Below are 8,248 nucleotides of genomic sequence, written 5' to 3'. Positions count from 1 at the left end.
ACTGACGTGCCAGGGGTTACATTGCTAGTGTTTGCATCAATATTCAGACTCGGGTCTCGCTGACTCTCAGTCCGCCTCTAAAGGGATTGAGTTTCCCAGTCACAAAGGTCTTCAAACAAAGGCTGTATAAACAGCTTGTCGGACCGAGGAGAAGATTCCTGGGCAGGTACGGCTTGGGTGGGATGACCAGAGGGGCCTCTTCAGTCTTGGAGAGTCTCTGATTATGGGCCTGACCCCGCCCCTCCCCCAGATGGCCCTCAGCTACTGCTCCCTCCCTCTGTTTCCTCCAAACTGTAGCCCCACGATGCCCCCCCCAACATCTCATTGCGCATGCTTCTTTAGCCGTACACGCACCCGCTCCCGCGCGCGCCCGCGCTATCCCCCCCCCCAGCTCCGGGATTGCGCGTGCCAGCTTCTTCCCCTCCCCCACGCCCCTTGTTCGCTTCTTTCTTCTCCAGACAGGGAAAAGGAATCGAATTCCGAATTCGCGATTGGTTCGGGTGCCCCGCCCCTCTCCTCGACATTTTGCCCAGGGAGGGAGGTAGGAGTTGCCTCAGGGGTGGCCCGGTAGGGGAGGGCGGGGAAAGTTTGTGACCCGGGATTGTAGTGGAGGGGGAGACTCCTGTGGCGAGGGCGGGACCGGGGGGAGGGGGCCGTAGTTTTCGCCCTGCCGCGTCTAGCTGTGTCCGAAGCCCGGCCTGGCACGGACAAAGAGCCCGAGGACCGTGGTCCCTAGCTCTGTCTGGGAGGCAGCGCCGAAGGCCGGAGAGATGGAGGGCGGGGGGAGGGGCAGAACGGGGGAGGATACCCGTGGAAGGGAGGGAGGGATGGAGCGAACAGCGGAGGGAGGGAGGGAGGAAAGAGAGCACAGCCGAGGCGGAGGGGGGGGGGCAGGAGGAATTGGTAGAACAGCCTCTGGGGGCTGGGGGAGGGTAGAGAGACCAGCCAAGGGAGGAGGGAGGGGCTGAGAGTAGGACCGCAGGAGGTGAAGGTGGAATTGGGAGAACAGCCGCCCTCGGGGAGGGGGGAGGTGGGGGGAAGGTGGGGGGGTTAACCCAGAGAACCACTGGGAGGGAGGGGAGGGGCGGGGACACGTGAGAAGGGGGAGCCGTGGGATAACTTGGGGGAGCAGAAGAGGACAGCCGGGAGGTGGGCAGTGAGAACCCCAGTGGGGGCGGGGTTCAGGGATGGGGTACCTGGGCTGGAGAAGGGGGAAGGCAGTAGGGGGACAACAGAGCAAATGCCGGAGTGCCCTGAGCCTGCCGGGAAGATAGTGGGGTGTACAAGATGTGCATTTGAATCCCGAGGACCCCGGGCAGAAATGCCAGATTGCCCTTTATCTTAGAGACCCTGAGCAAGTCCCTCCCGAGTCAGTTTCCCCATCTCTAAAATGAGGGGCTGTGGACCAGCCGATGGCTGGTCCTTTCTAGTTCTCCGTCTCTGATCTTTGGAGAATTTACCAGTGTTGGGGGGAGTGGGGTCGGGGTTCCACCGCAGAGGGCCGTGTTTAAGGTGCTTGTCTTTCCTTCCCCCTCCCTGTCCAAAAGCTCTGCACAGGACAGCTCTGTTCCCATTTCGGTCAGAGCTGTGCTTGAATTGCAGAGAGGATAAGGCATGGAGCCTTCTGGTCGGAAAGAAAAACCCAAGGTGAAGGAGCCTGTGAACCGAGTAGAGAAAGCCAGGCAGAGATCAGCTCAGCAGGAACTGAAGCAAAGACAAAGGGCAGAGGTGAGCCCCAGCTGTTCTTGGGTAGTGGTTCGGTCATGTCCGATTCTTCATGACCCCACTGGGAGTTTTCTTGGCACCATGTCCTTCTCCGGCTCGTTTTACAGATGAGGATGCTGAGGCAAACAGGGTTCAGTGACTTGCCCAGGGTCACACAGCTAATTTGAATTCAGGAAGAGGAGTCTTCCTGACGATTAGCACTCGCCTGTTCTTGGGTAACAGAAGGGAAACTGATTTCTCATTGGTCTCCCTGCCCTAGGGTTCTCTCTTTAGCGCACCTTCCATACAGTTGCCAAAGGGCTTTTCCTGAAGAGCAGGTCTTACCAATTCACTCTCCAACTCAATAAACTGGGGCTCCCTGTTGGTTATCTCTAAGAGCGAATATGAATGCTCTGAGAACCTCTTACAACCTGGCCCCAGCCTATCTTTCTAGTAATTCCCTTTCATGAATTCTAGGGTCCTGACAAATTCCTGCATCTCTCACTTCTGTGCTTTTTCACTGACCTCAATACCTGGAATGCTCTCTCTCCGTACTCTATCTTTTAAAACCCCTGGTTGCTTTCTCAACTTCTCCTTTCTTCCATGCTTCCTTTTCATTTTGCCTACCATCACTCTAGTCCTACCCAAGAGGCATTGCTGCCACTCGGGAGCAATTATGAGTGTCCCAGTCCCAGCTCTGCTCAGATCCTGGCTCTGGAGGCCTCCTCCCTGGGGAGCCACTGCCCTGGAAAAAAATCATACCTGCCCTCAGCTGAGTTACTGTAAGCACACCCTAGCCCTCCCCTACCAATAAGCCTTCTCCCCTTCATTGTTCTTCATCTTGGATCCAAGAAGGAAGGGCTCCTTTGTCTGCCCCATGCAGATACTGGTTCAGAGGCCTCCTTGCCCCAGGATCAGCTGCCCTGTGGCCCCACTGCCACCCTCCATTTTCTCCTAAGGGCCCAGGCATGAAGTCCATGTGCCATCAGCACACACTTGAGCTCCTGTCCTCACACCCCCTCTTCCCTTCTGCATTCTTGGTCCTAGCAGGTTGGCATTCCAATTACTATGCTTCTTAAAGGTGGGACTTGGTAGTGAAAGTTGGTGCTCCATGGCCTTCTGCCACCAAACCAACACTGCCCTTCCTTTGCCCCAAGCACCCAGACACTGGAATGGGAGGGTTCCTCTGCTCTGGAATGGCCATGGGTGGGGCTGGACTACCTGCAGCAGGGGCCAGGGCCTTATTCACAGTAAGGACTTCATAAAGGTTTGTTAATATAGTTAATATTGAATTACTACACGGAACAGCCAAGCCCTTTATCACAGTCTGCTGTATATCAAGTGATTCTAAAGGAAAATGACTTTAAGAAACCTCAGCAGTCTGATTCAGGCCATGACCCACTGGTCATTGTGGTAGGGAGGTGGCAAGTTCACAAATCAGCGATATACAGCAGACTGTGAAAAAGGGCATGACCACTCCATCCTAGTTAGATTTGTATGAACTGATTGCTCCACTGAGCATCAGTTCATACAAATCTGACTAGGTTTCTCTGAAATCAGCCCTTTTGTTGTTTTGGGCAACAAAATAATATTCCATCACATTTGTAAACCATGATTTCTTTACCTATTCCCCAAACTGATGGCCTTTTAAATCAATGAGCGCCCTTTGGCACAAACACCAATTTGCCCTTTGGGAGTCACCTCTGGCCAGTGATTGACCTATGACCATAGATTTGGTGTTCTGGGAACTAACAGAATTAACAGATACTAGAGGCACCCTTAATGGGTAGGTAGGCAGTCAGGAGGGTGCCAAATTTAGATCATAGGAGAAAGGCAAAGGTAGTTGATGGGTAACAGATTTTTGCTGTTATTGTAACTCAAATCATTTTGAAAACTTAACTCTTGAAAACAAACATAAAGAATGAAACTGTGAGGGGCAGCTAGGTGGCGCAGTGGATAAAGCACCAGCCCGGGATTCAGGAGGACCTGAGTTCAAATCCGACCTGAAACACTTGACACTTACTAGCTGTGTGACATTGGGCAAGTCACTTAACCCTCACTGCCCTTCAAAATAAATAAATAAATAAGGAATGAAACTGTAAAGAATGAAACAAACACTATGCTCAAAGGAAAAGAGATATTTCCATAATATATGAATAGCATTTTATTTGGTTTCCTCATCTGTTTTGTTTATACCGATTAGATTTTCTTGCTCTTATTATCATATAGTTGTAGTTACAGCAGGCCAGTTCTGCTTTCTTTTCCTGGTCCCACAGCATGTCTCTGTAATTTGTATGGTTCAGTGAACATGTTATATGAGACCAGTTTATTCAGCCCTTCCCCAGTAGTCCTATATTTCCAGTTTTCACTGTTGTTATTCTAAATAAAGTTGCTTTGAGTGTGTTTTAATATATGTCTTATTTCCCTTTAAATAACATCTTCAGGCTACAGTCCTGATAGTGCAATTCCTGAGTCAAATGATGGGTTCAGTTTTTTGGGTTTTTTTAAAATCATAAAAGTATTTTATTATTTTCCAGTTACATGTAGAGATAGTTTTCAACATTTATTTTTAAGATTTCTAGTTCCAAATTTTTCTCCCTCCCTCCTCCCTCCTCCCTCCCCCCTCCCCAAGACAAGCAAGCATTCTTTTTTTTTTTTTTGGGCAGGACAATGAGGGTTAAGTGACTTGCCCAGGGTCGCACAGCTAGTAAGTGTAAAGTGTCTGAGGTCACATTTGAACTCAGGTCCTCCTGAATCCAGGGCTGGTGCTTTATCCACTGCACCACCTAGCTGCCCCAGACAGCAAGCATTCTGATATAGGTTATATATGTACAATCTCATTAAACATTTTTTGCATTATTCATGTTGTGAAAGAATAATCAGAACAAAAGGGGAAAACCTCAAAAAAAGAAAAACAAAAAAAGTAGAAATAGTATGGTTCCATCTGCATCCAGATGTGGAGAGCATTTTGATAGGTTCAGTTTTATAAATCTTTTTGTATGTTGCCAGATTGTTCTCTCCCAAAACAGAACAGTGCTGCCTTTTGCCCTTGTCCTCTCCTCCTCCCTCCTCCACATTCAATTTTGTTGTTTTTAATGACTGTTGCCAGTTTGGTATAAGGTCAGCCTTCACTTTCTGCATATTTTTGATGTAGCTGTCAAGCCTTTCTCTCCTTACCTTTGATCCCTCCCTATAGAACCTCTGGGCTATACTGAACTCTGGGAATCTCCTCATTCCAAGCCTCAAATTCTTCATGTATAAATTGGCAATAATTACATCTCTCTGCAAATAAAAACAACTCTGAGGTACCACCTGACACCTATCAGATTGGCTAAAATGACAAAAAAGGAAAATAATAAATGTTGGAGAAGCTGTGGGAAAATTGGAACACTAATCCATTGTTGGTGGAGCTGTGAACTGATCCAACCATTCTGGAGAGCAATTTGGAATTATGCCCAAAGGGTGATAAAGCTGTGCATACCCTTTGACCCAGCAATACCACTTTTGGGTCTTTTTCCCAAAGAGATCATGGAAGGGGGAAAGGGACCCACATGTACAAAAATATTTATAGCTGCTCTTTATGTGGTGGCAAAGAATTGGAAGTTGAGGGGGTGCCCATCAATTGGGGAATGGCTGGACAAGTTGTGGTATATGAATACAATGGAATACTATTGTGCTATAAGAAACGATGAGCAGGAGGAGTTCAGAGAAACCTGGAGGGTCTTGCATGGGCTGATGATGAGTGAGATGAGCAGAACTAGAAGAACATTGTACACAGTAACATCAACATTGAGTGTTGATCTACTGTGATGGACTATATTCTTCTCACCAATGCAATGGCACAGAAGAGTTCCAGGGAACTCGTGATGGAAGAGGATCTCCAAATCTAAGGGGGGAAAAAAAAAAAGAACTGCGGAGTATAGATGCTAAATGAACCATACTATTTCTTTTGTTTTTGATGCTGTTGTTTTTTTTCTATTTTGAGGTTTTTCCATCATTGCTCTGATTTTTTTTCTCTTATAACATGACTAATGCAGAAATAGGATTAATGTTATTATGTGTGTATATACACACACACACACACACACACACATATATATATAACCTATATCAGATTACTTGCTGTATAGGGGAGGAGGGAGGGAGGGGAGGGAGGGAGAAAAATCTGAAATTGTAAAGCTTGTATAAACAAAGGTTGAGAACTATCTTTACATGTAACGGAAAAAAAATAAAATACTTTATTAATTAAAAAAATAATAATTACATCTCTCCCAAAATCACAGATGTCCTTAATGACTGTTCTCACCAAAAAAGCTAGTTCATCTTTTTTCCTTTTATGTCAGCTGAGAAGATGCCTTGTCTTCCAGCCTGATTTGTAAACAGGCCCTTTCACAAAGGCTTCCCTGGCATTTCACTGAGCACCTTCCTTCATCTCTGCCATCTCTCTCTCTCTCTCTCTCTCTCTCTCTCTCTCTCTCTCTCCCCTTCAGATTTATGCACTCAACAGAGTAATGACAGAGTTGGAGCAGCAGCAGTTTGATGAGTTCTGTAAGCAGATGCAGCCTCCAAGAGAATGAGCTCTCCCCAGCACTGAGACCAGGTGGGGCCCCTGAGGCTTGGGGCATGACCTTTCTAAGCAGTTCTTCTGAGGTGGCTCACTTTGGGCCATACAAATGTAAAGACAAAGATTTATGTATTTCCTAAAGTTGGATAAATCTGAATTTACTACTACTCTCTGTGACTGCCTCTTCACCCATCCCTCTATTCAGCTTCATCTTTCTGAAGGCTTTTTTTTCTGAATTTTTTTTTCCAGTTTTGGTTGTTTGAGCTGGGGGGAAAAGAAAATCAGTGTTTCAGAAGGTGGGACTTCCTCACTACTCCAAGAAAACAAACTAACTACAAATTCAAGGCCTGCCTGTCCAAGCCTTAGTTTGGATGTCCTAGAGGCTGGAGTTTTTGTGGGTTAAAAAAAAAGAGAGAAAGAGAGAGATGAGCAAAGAAAATCTAGAGTGCTCAGTATCCCAGAGAGAGAGGACATGTGACCTGCTGATGGAAATTCCCTCCTGCTTCCTGCCCCATCCATCCATTGCCACTGTTGTTGCTCCCGAGCTGAAGCTGCTTCCAGCTGTTAGGTTTCTGGAGGCGACGAGAGGGTGAATGCCGCTGAATGGTCGCAAACATATGGGTCATTGGCCCAGATTTGTGGGAATCCCATAATCCTGGCTGGAAGCCGCAAAGGCAGGTTTCTTCTGTTGCCCTCATGAATTGACCACAAAAGGAGGGTGGATTTTAGCTGCTATTCTCTTTTCTCTGGGAGTGACAGTAGCAGCCCTAGTAGAAACTAAGCAATGAGAGCGCAGTCAGCCAGATACCTATCTGAATTTGGGGGGACAGTTACTTGAATTACTCCTATGCCCGTTTGTTTCTAACAAGTGTCACAGAAATGGTCATTTCTACCTAACCCTTGTAGGTGAGGCTATATTACCTCAGATTCATCTATTTTCTCAGATTGGGGAGGAGGAAATTGTTCTCTCTCAGGGTACAGGGACAAGTGCGAGTCTGATATAGACATAGTTTGGGAAATGATTTGTGAGAATGTAGATAAGAAAAGGGTCACTCGGAGAGAAATAAAATGGGAATGTGTGGGAGATCCTAGTGTCCTCCAAGAGTCCAGAATAATGGGGCTCACCTTCCCAGTGAGATCACCACAGCATGTTCTGGGATGCCCTGGAACTGCTATTTCCCCTATTCTCACTTTTCTATTTCCTCTCTTCCCCTGCTGCAGCTTTCAGAGTGCCAGTCCTAGTATTGTGGCCCAGAGAGAGAGAGCGGCAGGGGATGATGGGAGAGTCTGCTCCCCCTTCTGCCAAGGTTGTACCTGGGGGCCATGTGGTCCAGCATTGCAAGTTGGAACTTGGAATAAATTTTCACACAGAAATAATGCTATAAAGGATCGTCAGTTTTTGTTATGCTTTATCATTCAGCTAATTATAGGTTGAATGGGCCTTTGTAGGATCACTTGGGAATACAACTTTACTTTTGTGGGGGGATATGCCAAGTTCCAAAAAGCCAACTTGTAGACCCATGAAACAAAACCCATTGGTAAGCTTGGCACTGTCTTTGTTAGATTCTCTTCCACATCCTGGCCTGTACCTGTGATGAGCTGGGAATTGGCGCATTCTTTTGGTGTTAAAAGGGGCTGCTCCAAAACTCAGAGTTAGGCCTCTGCTTGTAGGGCCAAGCCTCCCCTGCTCATCCAGGGACTCACTCCTCTGTACTCCTTTCCTCCTGGTTGGGGTGCTGAGCAGTCAGTCATGTGGCAAAACTATTCACACACCCGTTTAGGAACCTCCCATGTCCAAGGTGTTGTGTTTTCAGTTTTTCATGGGCACCAAGAAGGACAGAGCTGCTGCTGCTGCTGTGAATTTTAAAAGTTCAGCTAACACAGATCCATTTTAAATACAAGCTTTGGCTCTGCCTAGGGATCAGGCTGTGTAAGTTAGCAAGCTTACCTGCAGAGGAAGCTTGCTTCTCTGGGGTGTGG

The 8,248-nt window shown here is 47.3% G+C and overlaps 1 protein-coding gene across 4 annotated transcripts; it reads left to right on the top strand.

Annotated features, from left to right (window-relative positions):
• The first annotated feature begins 395 nt into the window (after nucleotides 1-395).
• LOC122751709 (small vasohibin binding protein) lies at nucleotides 396-7,654 on the top strand. 4 transcript variants are annotated; one of them, XM_043998859.1, is made up of 4 exons: nucleotides 396-541; nucleotides 1,548-1,728; nucleotides 6,195-6,304; nucleotides 7,490-7,654. In XM_043998859.1, the coding sequence occupies exons 2-3, from the start codon at nucleotides 1,615-1,617 to the stop codon at nucleotides 6,279-6,281; spliced, it is 201 nt and encodes a 66-aa protein (XP_043854794.1). In that variant the 5' UTR covers nucleotides 396-541; nucleotides 1,548-1,614; the 3' UTR covers nucleotides 6,282-6,304; nucleotides 7,490-7,654. The 4 variants fall into 4 exon arrangements, with proteins under 4 accessions (XP_043854794.1, XP_043854796.1, XP_043854795.1 ...); XM_043998861.1 differs by lacking the exon at nucleotides 7,490-7,654 and adding an exon at nucleotides 6,518-7,483; XM_043998860.1 differs by lacking the exons at nucleotides 396-541; nucleotides 7,490-7,654 and adding an exon at nucleotides 943-991 and having other exon boundaries at nucleotides 6,195-6,435.
• Nucleotides 7,655-8,248: the final 594 nt, after the last annotated feature.

This window comes from Dromiciops gliroides, chromosome 3 (genome assembly GCF_019393635.1).
Source record: "Dromiciops gliroides isolate mDroGli1 chromosome 3, mDroGli1.pri, whole genome shotgun sequence".
NCBI classification, from domain to species: domain Eukaryota; kingdom Metazoa; phylum Chordata; class Mammalia; order Microbiotheria; family Microbiotheriidae; genus Dromiciops; species Dromiciops gliroides.
This window is presented reverse-complemented; position numbering and strand designations above follow the sequence as displayed.